We start from the raw sequence: 20,766 nt of genomic DNA, 5'->3' as shown, positions 1-20,766 counted from the left end.
GCTCACAGATGCACACAAAGCCGGCAGAAGGGCAGGCTGGGGAGGCTTCGGAAGCCTCTTGGCATAAGGGACATCTGAGCTGCAGCTTGAAAGAGGAGCAGGACTTTGCCGGGCAGGGAAGGGAAAGAGCACCCCCGGTCAAGGGAACAGCATGGGTGAGGGCACAGCAGTGTGAGGTGTTGGTGCTGGGGGGCAGGGTGTCTGTGGAGAGTGGGGCCACTCACTGAGATCAAGATCTCCACTTCTTCCTGCAGGCACTTAGGAGGCTTCTGGCTGTGGGTGGTTGCCACCGTGGCAGGAACTCTGCCCCCCACCCAGGGAATGGGGTATGAAGGTGGTGGCCAAGGTCCAGGGCCTCAATGCCCTCCAGGATCCCTTCTACACCCACTTGGTCAACTCAGTGTCTCCAAGCCAGGCTTCATGCTGCCACCTCTGTGTTCCTCCCCCAGGACCTGCCACAGCTCAGGTCCCCAAGGGTCCTCAGCAAATATACCACATATAGCTCAGATGGGCAGCTGGGATGATAAAAACAGGACCCCTGGCACAATGCAGGCCTTGCTGTTCACGAGCACAGGCACGTACAGCGTCTGTGCCATCTGCAGGAAAGTGCTCTCCTGGGCCCACTCCCTGGGCAGCCATCTCCATCGCCACCAACACCGTGCTCCCAACAAGCCCTAGGGAGGGAGAGCCTGGCCTGAGGCTCCAGGAGGGATGGTGGGCGGGGCATGGGGCCAGCCCCCTCCACCCAGTCCTTCCTTGGAAGATTCCCCTACATGCTCACCAAGTCCAGACATGCACTCCTTCCCTAAGTTCTGGGCACATACCAGGCACAGGGCTGGGCCCTGGGGACACAGTGATGGCCAGGCCACAGGGAAGCAGTCACAGGCCAAGAGGGGAGACAGAAGAGCAACTGAGTAACAGCAGCATCTCCATGGGGACAAGAGAGAGGATGGCCAGGCCCCAGAAAAAGCAAAGGGAGCAGCACTTAACCCCCAATGAGGAGACCCAGGAGGGCCACCCAGAGGCGGTAGCATCTGAAAAAACCTGGTAAGTGCAGGCTCATAATGTTCCAGGCAGCAGAAACAGCAACTGCAAAGGCCGTGAGGTGGGAACTTGCCTTTTACGCTTAGGGAACTAGAGGGAGACCAGCGCAGATGAAGCAGAGCTGGCGAGGGGTACAGTGGGGTGGGGGCGAGGACTGACAGGTGGCAGGTGCTGGGCTGCTAACAGCCTGGATGCCATTGAACAACACGGGCCTTTACTCCACATGGGAGGGAGGGACTTGAGCAGCTTTGGAGCAGGCTCTGCCTCAGGCTGGACAGGGCCATTCACGGCTAGGAGGGAAAAGGCTGCAGCACAGGCGAGGGCAGAGTCAGGGAGAACACTGAGACGTGAGAAAGCTGCTGGGGTTACCGGGCTTGGACCTCAGTGATGAGAGTGGAAAGGCCGAGGGGTGAGAAGATTCTCAGATGCTTTTGGAGACAGAGCCAACAGGATGTCCTGAGGGATGGGGAAGGGGAGGGAGAAAGAGAGGCACGGGGATGAATCCCAGCTTTTGGCCTGGGCAACTGGCAGGATGGAGCCACAGCTGAGATGGGGAAGGCTGCCAGTGGGGAGGTCAGGAGTCCGGCTTTGGACAAGCAGAGGATGAAGATGTCCCTTCAGACATCAAGCAGGAATGTTGAGCAGAGAGGTGAGTCTTCCCTGCGGAGTGGTCCAGGCAGAAAATATAAAGCTAGAAGTTGTCAGTATACAGGTAGTGCCCAAGCCAGGAGGCTAGATGGGACCACCACGGGAATAAGAACGAGGGGAGGAGAGACAAGAGCTCAGCCCTGGGGCCCTCCAGTGCTAAGAGGTGTGGGAGGAACCAGCAGAGAGGCTGGGAAGGGGAGGGTGGTGTCCTGGAGAGAAAAGATCAACCAATGGAAGGCAGAAAGGTCTTGGAAGAAACAATGGGATTTGGCAACACAGAGGTCACTGGTGATCTTGACATCAGCAAGGCTGGTGGGGCATTTGAAGTAGTTTTAGGGCCAGGTGCGGTTGCTCATGCCTGTAATCCTTGCACTTTGGGAGGCTGAGGTGGGTGGATCACCTGAGGTCAGGAGTTTGAGATCAGACTGAACATGGTGAAAAACTATCTCTACTAAAAATATAACAAATTAGCTGGGGGTGGTGGTGCATGCCTATAATCCCAGCTACCCGAGAGGCCGAGGCAGGAGAATCACTGGAATCTGGGAGGCAGAGGCTGCAGTGAGCCGAGATTGCACCACTGCACTCCAGCCTGGTGACAGAGTAAGACTCCATCTCAGACAAAAATAAAAAAAGAAATAGATTCAGGAAGTAAGTGGGAGATGGCACCCCTGCAGCATCTGTCCCTCATGCTAAAGGTGTCCTCTGGCCATTCAGGGCTGATAGCTAGGGCCAAGGTGTGGGTGAGTCCAACCAGCCTGACCAGGGACTAAGCTGCTGATCTGCCCTTGCACCACTCCACCCATTCCAGGCTCTGCTGCCAACAACTGATATTCACGTGTGGAGCAAGACATGCAGGGACGCGGGCATATCTGGGGAAGGAGGACAATGTGAACAGACCAGGAGAAGGCAGCACTAGTTAATGACTTCATTTTGCTTCTGTCTTCTCCGGCTGGTAGACGGCCTTCCAAAAGAACATTACTTGGAGGGAATTGGAGCCTGAGCTAGGTGAGGAGATAGCAATGGACACACACAGCCTCTGCAAAGGATTTCAAATGGCCATGCTGTGCCTCCCATTCTGCTCCCAGGCCACTGGCCCCTGCTAGAACGCAGGCAACAGCATACACAACGAGAAGGCTCAGAAAGTTGAGAGTGGATAAAAGTCTCAATCTCTAGCTCAGGAGAGCACATTCACAGAAGTCACATATAGGCAGACCTTGTACCTCAACTCTACGTCTGATTCTAAAAAGGAATTTTTTAAATGAATTAATGCATAAAAACACTTAGGACACTGCCTTGAACAGTCAGTAAATGCTGTTGTTATAATAATTTATATTATACATATAGTATGTCATGTATGTTATATTATCATTTTTAATTTATAAGGCTCCAGCAATCAGAATTAAACCCAATGGGTCATTCCAGGGAGGCAGGTTTCCTGTTAATCTTGGGAAGCATTTTTTTTTTTTTTTTTGAGATGGAGTCTTGCTCTGTTGCCCAGGCTGGAGTGCAGTGGCACAATCTCAGCTCACTGCAACCTCTGCCTCCCGGGTACAAGTAATTCTCCTGCCTCGGTCTCCTGAATACCTGGGATTACAGGCATGCACCACTATGCCTGGCTAATTTTCTGTATTTTTAGTAGAGATGGGGTTTCGCTATGTTGGCCAGGCTGGTCTCAAACTCCTGACCTCATGATCCACCTACCTCAGCCTCCCAAAGTGCTGGGATTACAGGTGTGAGCCACCTCACCCAGCCGGAAGTATTTTTTTATTCCTGGAACCATCCCACAGCACAGAGTGAGCTGCCTTGCAGGCCTATGAGCTGACCATCACCGGGTGTCAAAGGAGAAGCCAGGTAATGAGGCCTCAAGCTGGAAGTTTGATATGCCCACAACTCTGACCTCTGGTGAGCCAACACGTTCAGTCTGGCTTGGGCTCTGCCTCTTGCCACTGGCACTAGCACCACCCAGGACCCAGCTGGTCTGTGTGTATGTCCACCCTGACAGCCCATGGCTGGTGGGACGGCCCACCCTGCCGTCCCTGGGCCACACAGGGCTCTCCCTTCAGTAATAACAACGCATTTCCAGGTTGGAAGCTTTGGAGGTAGTGGTGTTGCATGTAAACTTCCCAACAATCCAGTGAGGGGGCTATCCCATCCCCATTTTGGAGGCTGGAATCCTGGATCAAAGAGTGAATGGTTCGTGAGAGCCAAGTCTCAAAGGCAAGTCTCTAGACTACCCCACTCCCCATGGCAGGCAAAAGGCCAGTCCCCTGGACAAGCTGTTTCAACCTCCCCGTCTCCCTGGCCTGCTGGTGGGAGGCCTGCACCCATGGAGCCCACCATGTCCATTTGAGTCCACACCCACTGCCAGCACCCAGCAGAGGGCTCCAGGCTGGTCACCTCCAAGGGCCTGCAAACAACAGAGGCCAGCCAGGCTGCCCAAACCAGAGTCTACGGGGCTCGTCTTTCCAATGCCCTCTTGTTGTCAAAATGAGGAGACAGAGGCCCAGAGAGATACAGTGCTGTACCCAAGGTCACACAGTGAGAAACAGATGTTGGACTCCTGACTTTCAGGTGAAAGCTGTGCTGTTCCCATCCTGATGCAAAAGGAAGGGAAGAGGCTGGGAGCGGGCTGAGCCAGCTCAGCACCCACCCCCTGCCTAGAGAGATAAGCACGGCTATCTTCCAGCTCACTGATTCCGCACTCAATCCTATGACACCCTGGAGTCAGGGATCAATCCCCATGGCAGTAGACAGCCACCCCACTGTGACTGCCAAGTGCAGCCTTAACAGGGCTCGAGGCCTGGGAGCTGCTCCCGGCCGCCGATCGATGCTGGCATTTGCAACGACAATCAGGAGCCAGAGTTGAAGGCAGCAGGAGAAGGGCCTGCTGGAGGGCTAGCCACATGGGTATCCAGCCCAGGCGTGTTACCATCGGCTCAGGCCACACAACACCCACCCTTCCCCAACCCATCCCAACACACAGGCCTCTAAGGACCCCACGCTCAGACCTGGCATGCAGGTCACAGACTGGGGGACAGAGCAGGGACCACTCACTTGAGAGGGGCAGGGTGGGTCAGTTAGTGACTGGCCACATCTCTGCTCAGTGGCCCACCTGCCCCAAAGATCCCTCCGCCACAAAGGGATCTCCCAGAGGATGAGATTTAAATGGACATGAATGATGATAAACACTGCTAACAGTGCATCCATCTGCCTACACACGTGTGCTGTGTGCCCGCCATGCTGGCTCCATGCCAGCCCCACCCCAGGTCTGGGTGGAGAGAGGAGTCACAGGTGAATTCCATTCAAAGAACACAGGTGTGTTACAAGTCCAGTCACCCACAAATATCCCCTAACCCAATCCAGAGGGGAGCAAACAGCCCAGCAGGGTCCCCAAGGGATGTGAGTATGCTCTCCACCCCCAGAAGGGGGCTATGCCTGTGAGAGGGCATTCCAAACATGCAGGAACCTTCTTCCTGGGGGGCCCCTCAAACACCCAGATCCCCAAACCCTAACTCCAAATCTAGCCTTACAACACTGATCTGACACCATAGAAGTAGTGGGTTTCCACAGAGGGCCCCTCACAGGCCACGGGAACAAAGTACTACTGGGCCGTGGGGACAATCCCCACAACAAACAGCCAGACACGCACATGCTGTGCCCAGCCCCCCCTGCAAAAAAGCCTCTACCAGGAAGAGTAAAAGGCGCTGCTCACAGGCCCCCACTGACAGCAAGGGAGAGTCTGGGCCGCGTAAGGTACCCCACTTCAGCAGAGATTGTTAAAGAATTATGCACACCTACACTGGGTTTTATATGAAAGAGTATGTACATGACCTATGAGGCAAGCATCTCAATACCCTGCCCCATTCCAATACATCCTGCCTCATTTTCAAGTTCAAGTGATGCTCCATAAAGATGCACCATGCTGACCCTGATGCACAGCCTCTGGCACACAGCCCTGCCTTTGCACATGCAGAGCAGGCAGACCTGAGAGTAAGAAGCCTCGGATGACAGGCACTTTCCTTAAAGGGACACCAGCAAGAATGACAGGACAAAGAAGGGCTGTTGGTGGAGGTGGGTGGGCGCTTTTCAGGTGCTGCTATTTGGCTGCCTGCTCACCGGCCGGGCGCCTTCCCATCAGCACAGCTACAAGACAGTTCTGCAATTCAGCCTCACTTTCCTGAGAAGCTTCTGGGTCCTAAGAGCTGAGCTAGGACCACAGGGCCACAGATGTAGGAGGCAGGCCATCAGTGGGGGTCAGACACTGGGACAGGCCTAAGTGATGGGGCGACAGGCTGAGGACCAAGATGCTCATAATCACCCCCTAAATAGTTCATGTTTTTTCTAATTCTCAAACCAGGCAAACTCAATGCAGAAAACTTAGTAATCACAGAAAAGTCTCAAAGGCCACAAAACAAACTCTACAACAGCTGCCACCTTCAAATATTCACAAGGGCTTCTTTGAGTGCAAGAAAATCCACACTAGCACCAGAAGTGGGAGTGGGGCATCTGAGGCTCAATGTGATAAACCCTTTGACGTTCAGAGGTCCCCTCTGTGGGACTGAGTACCCCGTCCCTGGAGGCATCCTGGCAGGGGCCTCTCTAAACACCATGAAAGAGATTCCAAAATCAGGTAGAAGACGGCCTCAACCCGTATGACTCCTTCACTTGTGGGAAGGGATTGCACCCCAGGCCACCTGCATGCCCACCAGCCCGTGCCCCCACTCACCCACAGGCGTGTCCTCGCTGATCAGCAGGTATGTATCAAAGAAGTGATTGGTGAAGAAGGGCAGCCGGTTCACCTGGCCTGGAAGTCAGAGGACAAGAACGTCAGCCAAACATGCCCCATCAGCTTTACACGCTCCATAAGGTGACACAGTGAGCGGTTGCAGTGGGTACTGAACTTTGGTCCGTGGTCAACTTCCCATCCTGCCTCAAGGCAAGTGGGAGACAATGCCAGTAGGTCAGCAGGCAGCCGACCATCGAGGCCATCGAGGCCGCCTGCCACATGTGCCTGCTAAGTATGACCCGTGAGATGGGCTCCACAGGCAAAAGATAGGATTTAGAAGCCTCTGTTTGAAAATAATTAGTGTAAAATAGCTCGTTGATCTTTTACATCAATTATATATTGAAATGATATTATTTTGGATATATGATTAAATAAATGATTAAAATAAATGTCACCTGTTTCTACTTTTCTGATGACTTTTTTTTTTTTTTTGAGACAGAGTCTCACTCTGTTGCCCAGGCTGAAGAGCAGCAGTGTGATCACGGCTCACTGCAGGCCTGACCACACAGGCTAAAGCAACTTTCCCACCTCAGCCTCCCAACCAGCTGGGACCACAGGCATGTGCCATACCAGGCTAATTTTTTAATTTTTCGTATAGATGGGGGGTTCTTACTATGCTGTCCAGGCTGTTTTCTAACTCCTGGGCTCCAACAGTCCTCCTGCCTCCTAAAGTGCTGGGATGACAGGCGTGAGCCACTCCACCTGGTCTCTTTTTACTTTTCTGTTGCGGCTCCTAGAACATTTAAAGTCACATGTGGCTTGCATTGTCTTTCTATTGGGCAGCGTGGCTCTAGCAGAATATGAGCTATGCAAGGACAGGGCTTGGTGGACAGCTGGAATCCTGGTGCCCAGAACAAGGCCTGGTACTTAGACGACCCACAAGATGACGTGGTGTGTGAAGGAACGGCCAGCTGATCCCACAGAACGGTAGCAATGAGGAGAATAGCTGCCATCGCAGGAACCCCTTCTCTGTACGAGCTATTTAAACCACGTCACTCAATCCTGATGGCAAGGCAAGTGCTATCACATCCTCATTTTACTGGAGAAAACGAGAACTCCAAGGGATACGTAACACGTCTTGCTTACACAGCTGGCAAGTGGCAGTGGCTATCCAGGAACCCAGACCTCAAGCTCGTGCTGTTAACCATGCACTGCTCTGTGATGGCATTGGAGGGGGCTGGGTCTGAAGGGGGTCAGGGTGATACCCACATGGGCTGGGGAGCTTAGCATCTATGAGGAGCCCCTACACAAACCCTCCCTGAGGCTGACTCCACCTGTCCCCCAGGCTTCTCCTAGGGGCCTTCCTTAGGCAAATGAGGGCACTTCTCCTTGGTCCCTCCCAACCTGGGAGCAGCTGGTCTAGCTGGAAGTGGGACTGTCATTGTACAGCACTTGCCAACAGGGGCACCTGCTCAGCCCTCCAGGGGCCCTAAACATGGGCATGTGGGGCAGCTTTCTCTTCCTTCCTTCCTGCTGACCCTTGGCTCCCTCAGAGCATGTGCCAGGTTCCCAGAGGGTGAGAAGGCTGGCATCCTGGTGTGGCACTTCCTCCTTCTCCAGCCCAGGATACCTCCTAGTTGGGACCAGGCAGAGCTGGGAGACTCTGGCCTTTCTCTCCTTCCCACCTCGATCTGCACAGGCAGCCAGGCTGAGGCCATTTCTAGTCCCTCATTCTGGCCTCTCTCACTTCCTGACCAGGAGTGCTGGCCCTTCTGCTTTCATTTGCCAAATTCCCATCCATCCTTCAAATCTCATTTCCAATAGCCCTTCTTCCAGGAAGCCCTCCCTGACCACCCCAAATATTCACATGCCCTCACATACACACCTCCCCACTCTCATGTCAGGAGTGCAACCGCCTCAGAAAGAGGCGGTTGTCAAGAGCCTCGCCTTTTTTGAGACCTCCCAGTGCCTCTTTTTAGCCACATGATTGTCCCATGTCTCAGTTTACCCATGTGTAAAATAGCCATACTAATCGGACTTCATGGCTAACCTGAGGATTAAATGAGATTACATACATAAAGTGCTTAGTGCTGTGCCCCTGGCACACAGCAAGCACTCCACAAATGGTAGCCAGTATTAACATTGGTATTAATAAAGGTGCCGCCCTTGCAGCCAACGGGAAGGCTTTTGATCCCTGCTGGGGGCCTTGGGCTCTGGATACAGGAGAGTAGGATGCGGCCCAGCTGAGGTAGACGAGTGAGTGCCCAGAGAATTCAATAGCTGGTTTGGGCTGGTGAGGCTAGGAAACCAGTGAGGAAAAAACATCACCTGCAGTGGCGTCGTTCGTTCTTAAATTTTACCTTACAGGACCTGCCAATAATCAGTTGCTGGGAGCTCTGCACGGGCAGCTAGGCAGACTCGGGGATGTGGGTTGCCTGTCACATACCAAGCAGGATCCGTGTTCCCAGAGCAGGCTCATCACGGGCAGGGCAGACAGGTGACTTATTCTCAAAACCGCTGTGAAAGCGTGGCAGTGTGTGCTCAGGATCTTTGGGGCCTCCAGCGAAGTGGGAATGTAAGTGGATGCAGAAGGGGATGGGGAGGGGTGATTTCTTGGGGGTAAGAATAATCCCAGCCTCCCAAGTACCCCTCTGTCGGTCCCAGGCCCCACACGGCCCAACCCAAGGTGGGTCTGCGGCTTGTGAGCGCTGCCCTGAGCCCTCTCCCACCCTCCCCAACACCCCACTGCCATTCCCCAACTGGAGCCTGCAAAGGCAGACCAGGCAGGCCTGTGCCCGCTTTACTTAGTTCCAGTACCCTAAGGGGCCTGTGAGGAGAGGGGAGGGAAGGGCGCAGAGAGGGCACGGCGTTACAGCTGCCTGCTGAACAACAGGGATTTCCACACACATGGGGAAAGAGAGGCTGGGCAGAGGCACACAGGTGCCATCCAGGGTACCTGATCTGGGACTGAAGGGACATCTGTGCGCTTATATGGGGAAGGTCCCCACCGGATCAGGGCGGGCAGAGCCAGGAAGCATAAACTTCACTCTGAATTGCAGGGTGGGGGTTCCTCTGAGTGTCTGAAGAACCCAGGCAAGGGGAGGGCCCAGATTCCAGCTAGGCCAGCCTGAGTCCATGTCCTGGCCACCTCTCCAGGCCTCGGGGCAGTGGTGGGGGCAGAAGGCACAGTGGCTCTGCTGAGATCCCTGCTGGAGAGAATATCAGAGTTCCCCTCAACCTCTGCTTGACAAGGAAGGCGCAGTGGACAGGGACTGCAGGGATAAATTCAAGCAGTCAGGGACTTTGCGTGCTCTGCCACTGCTGCTGGGGAGATTAGGCAGACCCCTCTCCCTCTGCCCCCCACCACCCGCCCCATTTCCCAGCCTCAGGATGGGGACACAAAACCCTGCCCTGCCCTGCCCTCCAGTCCCGCCTCCCGGCCCACAGTGTCCCATGCACCCTGGTCACTGTAGGGGTGGATGCAGCATGGCCCTCAGGAGCCCCAGGGGACAGGAGCCTGACATGCTGTCAGATGGGGAAGCCAGGTGGCCCCACGGTCAGGGGCCTCCCCACCCAGCCCCTGGGGACTGAAGGTGTGACCCAGCAAAATGCTCGCTGGCTGGTTGGTCTAGGAAGGGGGTGGGGTGGACCTGCCCAAGCCTTTGCTTTCTACCTCCCCAACGAGCCCCTGGATGAGAAAGGAGAATTGCCAGAGCACATTGAAGCCAGAGGGGAGAGGGAGGGAGAACGGCAGGAGGCTTCAAAGAGAGAAGGCAGGCTGGCAAGGGGTTTTGACATCCCTGAGCCCTACCCAGCTCTGACTACCAGGAAGAGAAAGAGAGATCAGCTGGGGTGACGGGTCAGGTGGAATCAAAGTGGCAATGGCAGTGTGGTCTGGTCTGGGGCACAAGTGAAGTGCTAGGTCAGGGGTGGGTGCCTAGAGGGCGGTGTGGGAAGGTGGTTCAGCCACCCACTCTCCCCTCAGTCCCTAAAGTTAGCCACTGCACCACCATGCCAAAGGAACAGCACTGGCTGCTTCAGACAGGGACCAGGAAGCACTGGCTGCTTCAGGCAGGGACCAGGAAGAGGTGACTGTGCCAAGCAATGGGAGACAGCCTACCCTTGGGCGTATGACAAGGCAGGCTAATCCACATGGAGGCAGACCACACACGCTTTGCCACAGAATTGCTGGGTGACCTTGGGCAACTCGCTTAGCTTCCTGTTTTCTGTGCCCCATTTTGTTCCCCCTAGAGAAAGATTACTGCTGATAATAAAAGAGCCAACACTTACTAAGCACTTAACCTGTGCCAGGCACTATTCTAAGTGCTTGATGAACAGATTAATCCATTTGATCATTTTGACAACCCAAGAAGGAAAGTCCTATTATTGTTCCCATTTTAAAGACAAGGAAATTGAAGCACAGCAAGGGTGAGACACTTGTCCAAGAGACTGCTTGGCTGAAGCGGGACTGGAAGCCAGGAGGTTGGCTCAGTGCTTGTCCCTACCCTGAATGCACGAAGCATCTTTCATCTGGAGAGCTCGAGGGGAGACTGCCGCGAAATCACAGAAGAAGGCAGCCGAGGGCTTGGCACCTGCCTTATTTCTACTGATGTATTTTTTTTTCTTTCCTTTTTCTCTTCTTTTGAGACAGAGTCTTGCTCTGTCACCCAGGCTGGAGTGCAATGGCGTGATCTCGGCTCACTGCAACCTCCGCCTCCTGGGTTGCAGTGATTCTCATGCCTCAGCCTCCAGGGTAGCTAGGACTATAAGTGTGTGCTACCACACCTGGCTAATTTTTCTATTTTTGGTAGAGTCAGGGTTTTACCATGTTGACCAGGCTTGTCTTAAACTCCTGACCTCAAGTTATCCTCCTGCCTCAGCCTCCCAAAGTGCTGTGATTACAGGCGAGAGTCACCGTGCCAGGCCAAATGTATTTTTTTTTAAGGGATGAACAAACGGAGTGGAACAGAATGGGGGAAGGGCATGGATCCCAGGTGGCAGAGTCCCCGGGAAGACTGAAGAAAGCGTCCTGACTCCCACTGTCCAGCGAACACAGAGGCCAGGGCTGCTCTCAGGCACCCCTGATTGAAGCCTCCCACATGAGGCAGGGAGGAGCGGTGGGGGTGACATCCTCACAGAAGCCCCCATGGAGGACCAGAGACGACACTTTGAATAGCCTTGGACCAGTAGCTTCTCCAGGATTCAGTGTCTCCTCTATAAAATGTCTGGGAGTTAAGAAAGCTCCTGAGGTTCCCTTCCACTCTGACAGTCTTTGAGACTATGCTGTACTCCTGGGCTGCCTGGATGGGAGTGAGCTCCCCATCACAGGGATCCCTACTGGAATCCCCCCAAACATGCAGGCAAGGAGAGGGGACCCTCAAGGGACACTCAGGCTGCAGGATGCTAGCAACAGTCCAACAAGCATGAGGCTGCAGCAGCCTCCAGAGACTCCATCTGGCTCCCTGGATGGGGAGAAGGAGCTGGCCCCCACAGGAATGTGTTTGTGTGTGTCACCAGGTACACTGTGCCCACAGCTCTTCTCTGGGGATGCCATGGCCCTGGGAGATGCCACGTCAGGTGTGCCTGCTCACCTGGCCTGCCTTCAGTGCAGCCCAGGGCTGCTTTGCTCCCTGCCACCTGCTGTCAGGGGCCAAGGGAGAAGCAAATGCCCAGGCCTGTCCTAGCCTCCTTCATGGGCTCCGGAGCTGGCACTCTGAGCTAGCTGTTTGCAAGGCCAGGAAAGGAGGGCAGAGGGGAAGGCTCCTGGCTGCCATACCTTTGCTCAGGCTATGCCCTCCTCAGGACGCCCTTCTTCCTGCTCCCCTAGTCTAAAACTACTTCTTGGTCTTCAAAGCCCAGATCATATGAAGACCCTTCTGCTGGGTTTCTCCTGTCCCCTGAGGCCCAATTCATCTTTTCTTCTGATGGACGCCCCTGGCGCTGTGTCCATCCTTCATTACCACTCTATTCACCCTGCATTATAGGAAAACCTGCATGTGCCTTTCTCCCCTGCCAGGCTCTGAACTTCTTGAGAATGAGTTATTTCCTCCATTCCCCCAGAGGTGGGTGCAGTAAGTCACACATAGTGCACACAGTAGGTGCTCAGAACACAGCCGGGGAACTGAACAGAGCTGTGGTCAGTCCCTACACCCCAGGAGGAGGACGGTTCGCAGTCACAGATGCCTCCTTCCCTTAGAGCTCAAGTATTTCTCAAGGCTCCTCCCATTCCCTCCTGTGCCCCAGGCTTTGGGGACAACTGGTATTTTCAGCCCTGTGAGAGCTCCAGAAAGCAACTGAGGCCCAGTGAGGGAAATGTGTGCCTCAGACACACAGCAAGGCAGCGTCTCCAGAGTCCCACAGCACAAAGCTGAACCGCCGGCCCCAACACTCTCCAGCCTGGCCTCCTGTGCAGAGGCTGGCCCGTGGGGTAGACACAGGGAGGACTGGACTTACCCCAGCATCCAGACATCAGCACCAAAAGCCAGGCCACGTGGCAGCTGGTGGCAACATGGCACCTCATGGCTCCTGGGAACACAAAGAAGGAAAAGAGGGTGAGAAGCCTCCTGGGGGACATGGGGTCTGCTCCTCAGCCCCTCCCGCCTCTGAAGCTCCAGCGATAACTGGGGCTGGGAAGGGAGGGGAAGGAATCAACTCAGAGGGAGGGTGGGGGAGCACATAGGAAAAAAGACACGGTCTGCATCTTTAGTTTTAACATGGTTCAATCCTGGGTATAGCACAGTGGCCTGCAAGTCACTGGGTGGGGCTGGGGCCAATCAGGCTCTCTTTGCCCTCATTGGGACTGGCTATCCTTTGAGGGGACTCTGGGCAAAGAGTGACATATTCTAGGCTCAGTGGATGGAGGGAGGGGCTGCTGCCTTCAGCCTCCAGGACCATATCCCCCAAGAGGGACAGAGCCTGGTTATCCTGGGGACAGCACTGAGGAGCTGGGCACTGACCAGGAAGACAGGGGTCTAACAGTGGCCTTGGCCACTGAGCATATCTCTTCCATTTTTTTTTTTTTAATATTCACCATATTATCCCATAACCTTGGATATGAAGGGATGCAGCAGGCCATGGTGTCCAAAGAGGCACAGAGACGGGGGGTGACTTGCCCAGGGCCCCACAGCAAGTCTGTGGAGGCTAAAGCTGGATTTTGAAGGGCTCAGAGCTAGGTCTAGTGAGATCTGGGGTTCAGCTGACAGAGGTTCTGCAAGATCCAATCCTATTTCTAAGGGTGGCTAGGAGGGTAGACAGCTCTCTCCCACCATGGCAGCAGTCCCCACTCTGATCCCATTCCATCAGGGCCCTGGTCATCCAGCAGCTCAGGAGCAGGCCTCCCTGGAGCCCAACAGTAAAACCAGGGAAGCCACACTCACCAACTGGGAATTGTAACCTTCCATGGAACTGTCAGCCCTGGTAGTACAGGGCCAGGCTCCCACACATCACCCTTCAATGTGCACCTACTGTGCATCTGGCCTGGGGGGCATTCATCTCCCTGGCTCACAAAGTAGGCTTGCCATTAGACAATTTGTTCAGAGACCTCCAACTAGCAAACAGAACCAGCATCAAGACCCGAGCTGGGGTACTACCTCCCTTATCAGTAAGTGACCAGGAAAGACTCGGGGCAGTGAATGGAGCTGGAGGAAGGATTTTGGAGAGACTTCCACATCCCTGCCAAGATATAGGGGAGAGGGATTAAGAAAGAGCTGAGAGCTCAGACCCCTTAATTCTGGACTTGGAGGGGCCTCAATCCCTCTCAGCCCACATCCCCAGTGAACAATGAGATGACCCTGCCAGATAGTTCCCGACCGACATGACATACAACACTCCACAGTCCCCTTTTACTTACCTTCTAATATTATACTTAAAACACCTTAATTATGACGTATGAAACAGTCATTTGAAGAATAAAAGGTTTTTTTTTTTTTTTTTTTTTTTTTTAGACAGAGTCTCACTCTGTCACCCAGGCAGGGGTGCAGTGGGATGGTTTCGACTCACCACAACCTCCACCTCCCAGGTTCAAGCAATTGTCCTGCCTCAGTCTCCCAAGAAGCTGGGATTACAGGTGTCGGCCACCATGCACAGCTAATTTTTTTGTATTTTTAGTAGATACGGGGTTTCACCATGTTGGCCAGGCTGGTCTCGAACTCCTGACCTCAGGTGATCCACCCGCCTCAGCCTCCCAAAGTGCTGGGATTACAGGTGTGAGCCACCACACCTGAAAAAGAATAAAAGATTCTAAGATGTATTTGAATAATAAAGGGCAACTCATCCCCCTACACATCCTATCCCTGCATTTCCACTGCCTTGAGTTTCTGAATATTAACAGCCTATCACGGCGGTTGCAAACTGAAATGCCTACGAGGCCAGCAGGGAATTTAGATGAGGGTAATGCTGCGTGGGTGGGGATGATGGCCAGTTGGAGGCCACATGCTCTCTGTCCAGAAGTGGCAGCTGCTGATGTGTTTCAGCCAAGAGGGAATGTGGGCCCAGTGTGGCGGAGCTTCTGATTTTTCTCAATGAAAAACTAGAAATCAGGCTTTTCACATGAATTCAATTTTTAAATGTTGGCAAATAACTCAATTTGTAAGGAACACTTTGTGAGCCAAACACGATCGTGCCCAGAATGGGCAGGCGGGGCCTGGCATGCATCCTACCAGGACTTTCTCTGCATCCAAAAAATAATGTTACCGTTACACACATGTACGGAGCCATGAGGCTACTGTTTACTTTGAGAATAAAAGAGTCTACATAAAAGCAACGTGCTTTTTGCACATCATGAAATTCCACAGACAGCACTCCAGGCCAATGTTGCTTAGAATTACCTCCTTCTTTTTAGGAGATAACAATAGCTCACGGTATGGATGTTCTGTAACGGAGATTTCATCCCTTACCGATGGGCATTTGCATGTTTCCAGGTTCCCACCCCCAGGAGCAATGCCACCACGCACATCTCCCTGCACATAATTGTGTTGGGATTTGGCTCTTCAATTTGGTTCGCCGACAGTGGGAGTGCTGGGTCAACCAAATGCAACCTAGAGTGTGTATGTGAACTTTTACTAGACTCCGCCATATTATCTGCTGGAAAAGGCTGTGGCAATTCGCAGTCCCTCCAGCAGTAGATGAGAGGGTCCATGTGCCCACCTGAAGTGATCTCTCTTTTAAATGGCTGCCAATCGCATACATGAAAAATGGTAGAGCACTGCTGCTTTAATTTGCATTTCCCTAACTACTAGCGAGGTTGAGCAAGATGCCTTTCTCTAAATGTTCAAACCACCTTCCGTCTGTTATCTTGCGTTCCCCTATCATATCCTGCAAAGAAGCTAACCAGCGCCGCCAACATTATCCCTGATTTTCAAGTGGAGAAACCGAGGCACTGGGCAATTAAGTGACAATCTGACATCTCACAGTGAGTGAGTGTCTTCTACAGAAAAAACTCCAGCCCTCTGCCATTCCAAACCAGATGTTAGAAGAATTAAACAACATCTGCCAAGAACATCATCGACAAATAGTTGGGGAGAGCACACCACTCCACTGGGTGCTGCAGGAAGTTTGCAATGAGAGGAAGGAAGGAAGAAAATGAACACTTGTTAGGCAATCCCACAGGCCAAGTATTTTCACAGGGATTATTTTTACTCAATCTTCCAAAATATCTCTATGAAGTAGGTCTTCTTGTTCCCATTTTACAGACAAGGACATTGAGGCTCAAAGAGGTCACTCTAGGACTGACCAGGTCGTCCTGAGTCCGAATCTCCTGCTATTTCCATCACACCGTGCTGCTGCTCCTGTTTCCGGACTATGTAAAAGGGGAAGGCATGGCCTGTCCCTCATGGAGCGTAATACTTACCAAACAAAACACACAGGATGAATGTCTGCCAGGACATGAGCACCTGCACACAATGCACATGCGTGCATAATGCCTTTCGCTTTCCACAGTGCGGCCTCAGGATCCAACACCACCAGGCACACTGGGCCCCCAACCTCTCTCCTTAAGTGCCTGTTCTTTCCCCATCAGAGGCCATCAGACTGCCTCAGTGCCCCAATCCATCAGTCAGGGGTGGATGCACACAGCCCTAATTCTGCAGTATTGACAGGGACTGCCTCCTCCAGAGCATCCAGAAGCAAGGACCACCTGAGCTCCATCCTCCCCATGGAGTGAGGTGGCACCGACACTACGTCAAGGTGGCACAGGCTCCAGAGGGTAAAGCAAAGCAGCTGGGCCTGAAGGGCTCCACCCTGCTGCTGGGTTTTCCCTGAGGTCCCAGATCTTGTTATTCCTCTGGCTCCTCTGGCTATAGGAGGAAAGCAAGGCCCAGAGAGAGCAGAAGCTGATGACAGTGGAAAGAGACAGACCTCTAAGCCCTGACCTTCAGCCTTGGTGTAGTGAGGGACGCTGCTTTGCCTGCTGGCATTCCTCAGTACTGGAGCTGCGGCAAGCAGCATGGGTCCCCAGGGAGAGCCTGACCTCACTCTGATCTGTACAATAGCTGTTCCCCCAGCCTCCTGGCCTCCTCCCCTCCCATTCAGCACAGCCAAGTAGCCTCCTCCACCATATGAGGCTGCTCACCCTCAGGATGGGGCCTGAGCTCCCACCAACTCTCACGTCTCCCCACTGGATCAGGAAACAGAGACACACCTTTCTGTGCTGGGCTTCCTGCTGGGACCTGGGATAGGTGCCAGAGATCTGCTCCAGAGGTACGGGCAGGGCCACAGCCAGTTGCTCCCAAATCTCCCAAGTGCTGCTTAGAGCCCCCTGCCAAGGAGACACATGGCCAGGCCCCAGAACCCTCAGACTCCTATTCCCAACATGCTTCTTTACGCCAAACTTTGTGCCGAGCACAGTGGGGGAACATAGGGTCATGAGAACACACGGCCATGACTGGAAACGTGCTGGTGTGAAATGAGTGAAACAGACTGTCACTGCCCAGGGTCATCAGAAGAGAGAAAATCCTAGGACTCCCAGCCTTCAGGGCTCAAGCTACACAGACATCAGATTCATAATTCTAACATTTGCTGAGTCTATGTTATATGCCAGTCATTGTGATAGACAATGTACTCTGCATGCTGGGGCTCAGAGAGGCTGAACAACTTGCTCAAAGTCACACAACTAATAAGTGTCAAGTCTGGATTTGAACTCCATTCTGATGGCCAGGCTCCCAGCCTCAGCCCCAACCCTTGAGGAGCTCAGACATGTGACCCAGGGGAGGGACCTGCTGAGGCGCCTGATAGGAAGTCCCTGGGCAAGACCCTGGCATCTGGTCAGAGAGCCCGGTGAAAATTCCAGCATGCTCACAGCCAAGGTATGCAGCAGGAGGCAAGCTGCATATGCCAGGAAGAAGGCAATGGCTAGGGTGGTGGGTGGACTCCTGTTTCATCTGCCCTCCCAGGCTGTTGGCATCTCACACGCATTGCCCCTAGAACCAGTAGCAATAGGAGAACGCATGCACCATCAGGGATGAGCAGGACTCCCACCTCCTCACCCGCCACTGCCTCCCTCCACTACCTGCCCCTCAAGGCTGACACCTTTGTCTCTGGGGGAAGATCAGCAGGGCCCCCACACCCTGAGCTGATGCAACTGGGTGGGGAACCAATCCGTCTTTGAAAATTGTCTGAAGAGACTGAAAACACATACATCCTGTGACCCTGCAATTCCGCCTCTGGAACTTCAGTTGAGGAAATCGCCACGTCTGTATGTGAACACCAAGACGCAGGGATGTCCACTGCTTCATTACTTATAACAGATACCCAACAGGGGACTGGCTCAGTTGTGGGACATCCCCAGGAAGCAACAGAGGATAGTGTGTGGATTCCTAGTGTGAATGTGTGCAGGGGGTGTGTGCATACGACACTGTGGGGTGATGGCAGGGTGTCGTGTGAGTGGTGAGGTTATGGGAAAGTTTATTTTCTTCTACCTGCTTTCTGCATTTCAAATATCTTCTATAATAAGCATTCAATGTGTTGATGATCAGTGGCCTCACTGATGTCCCTGCCAAAATCTTGCCATAGCCTGTGAGCACATGGACAGCCCTGATTAGAAGTTCTCTCCTGCCCTCCCTGAAGCCCAGAGTCCCAGGTGCAAACACCAGAGGAGACTATGGGGGCTGGGCACATCCTCGGCAGTCCTCCGGCCAGCACCCCTCCCTGGGCTGCTACCAGACGTTTCTAGGGACACGGAGCTCCTTTCATCCTGGGCAGTGGGTCCCAGCTTGGGAGGCCCTGCCTCTCCATCCCCTGGGTCTTTCTTTGCCAGGCAAGGAAGTCTGATTGGTGTCATCACCAGGAGGGTTCCCTCATGCTCCGCCTGCAGGCAGCCATGAGCAGCAGAATGGGCTAAAACCCAGGCTCGGAGACAAGACCCAGAGCCGACACTTGACCCCATACTGAGGGTTCTCCTTTCCCCAGGTGAGGACCAACGGTGTGAAAGAAAAGCTTGTGTCTGAAAGCACTCACACCCACATCACACACACATACACACAGACACTCCACACACACACGCACACACACCACACACTCACACCCACATCACACACACATACACACAGACATGCCACACACACACCCACATCACACACACATACACACAGACATGCCACACACACTCACACCCACATCACACACACATACACACAGACACGCCACACACACTCACATGCACACACACCACACACTCACACCCACATCACACACACAGACACACAGACACGCCACACACACTCACACGCACACACACACACCACACACATACCACACACTCACACACACACCACACACACAGACACACCACACACACACCGCACACACAACTCACACACTCGCACACACACTGTCACACACACCACACACACATACTACACACACTGCACATACACATATGGCACACACACCACACACACTCACACTACACACACACACACACACTCATACATTCATGCACACACACACAAAACTGGGTTCTGCCACCCACTCCAGGAGATGCATCCACAAAATATCCCTATCCCACTCCACCACACAACCCTGGAGGGTCCCTCCTATCTGTCCCCACTCCTTTGCCCAGGCTGGAGAAAACCAGGTTCCTTGCAAAGCTCCCCATGACCTGTGGGGCTGTCATCAAACACCTCTGAATCCCAGAAAAAAACCTAAGAGGAAGCCCGTTGAAGCCTGGTGTCCTAGACTGGAAAGCCACATTCCGTGTCACTGCTGGAGCAAGGCATACTCCCCTCTTCTGGGAAACTGGCAGTTCTGTGCCTAACTCCTGGGGCAGAGCCCGCACTGTGACCGTCTCCCATCTCTGCCTGCAGCCGGGTCCGGAGGTACAAGTGTAGAGGGTGCCTACAGGCCCAGCAGGCAGGGGGAGACAAGAGAACAGAGCAGGGGGAAGGGAAAGGGCAGGAGGGGACATCTGGGCAGCATTTCAGTTTCTCGAGAGTGAGATTTTCACAGCAGGGTGCCACGATTTAGTTTGAACTGCTATGAATTCCCATAAAATCAGATGCACTCAACTTTGAATAGAAATACAGAAATGCACTGCAGAAATCAAATACAATCTGGGGATTATTCACCACCGCTACACACAGAGAGGTTCGTGCGTGCAAGAAGGCGCCTGCAGACGACACTATTACGGCTGCTAATGGCCAAGCCCTGTAGGCCACCGATGACCATGCTTCAAAGCCCACACTATTCAAGCCACTGCCGGGGAGGCTGCTGTGATGGAAAGAGATGACAAGACCACCTCATGGCTATTCTGTTCTTGTGCCCTCCCCTGGATCCCTCCCAGAATCTTACATGAGGTGGTGACTGGGGTGGGAAGGGAGGGCATGACCTGAGACCCCCAGGGTGGGGAGCCACAGGCATCAGCTTCCCCCACATGAATCCCAGTGTCTCTGAGGTCCCCTCACAAACTCTTTAAAAAAATCATTCAGCAAAAGATATATTTGATTTTACGTTATTCTTTTGGGAAGCAGTATGCACACATAGGAAATAACTAAACAAAAGGTGTACAGCAGGAAGTGTGTCTCCTGTCTCCCCATCCAACGCCGCCTTCCCGGAGGCAACCCTTAAGGTCTCATTCCAGGAGTTCTGTATGTTCACATAACGACATAGCACATAGTTCTCTATCTCTCTTTAAAGAAAATCCAAGTGGTACTCATGCTATCCGACTGTTAGCTTTTCACACGACCATGTATCCTAAGGACTGTTCCATTTCAGTACATACTGAGTTGCCTTATTCTTTTTAGCAGCTGCAGGGCATCCTTCTATTTGGGGGACTAAATTTTTCCTTCCTTCCTTCCTTCCTTCCTTCCTTCCTTCCTTCCTTTCCTTCCTTTCCTTCCTTCCTTCCTTCCTTCCTT

The 20,766-nt window shown here is 53.4% G+C and overlaps 1 protein-coding gene across 6 annotated transcripts in view; it reads right to left on the bottom strand.

Annotated features, from left to right (window-relative positions):
• The window catches only part of CDH23 (cadherin related 23), a 418,948-nt gene that overhangs the window by 362,718 nt on the left and 35,464 nt on the right, over nucleotides 1–20,766 (bottom strand). For all 6 annotated transcript variants that reach the window (XR_004262173.1, XM_032256272.1, XM_032256266.1 and 3 more), the window contains exons 2-3: nucleotides 12,872–12,943; nucleotides 6,419–6,496 (exon numbers count right to left, since the gene is read on the bottom strand). Coding sequence is in view for 5 of the 6 variants with exons in the window: in XM_032256272.1 (XP_032112163.1) it covers nucleotides 6,419–6,496; nucleotides 12,872–12,938 (145 nt within the window). In the remaining variant the exon portion in view is untranslated. The remainder of the gene's footprint in view (nucleotides 1–6,418; nucleotides 6,497–12,871; nucleotides 12,944–20,766) is intronic.

This window comes from Sapajus apella, unplaced genomic scaffold (genome assembly GCF_009761245.1).
Source record: "Sapajus apella isolate SASKATOON/1434 unplaced genomic scaffold, GSC_monkey_1.0 scaffold94, whole genome shotgun sequence".
In the NCBI taxonomy this organism is placed as follows: Eukaryota; Metazoa; Chordata; class Mammalia; order Primates; family Cebidae; genus Sapajus; species Sapajus apella.
This window is presented reverse-complemented; position numbering and strand designations above follow the sequence as displayed.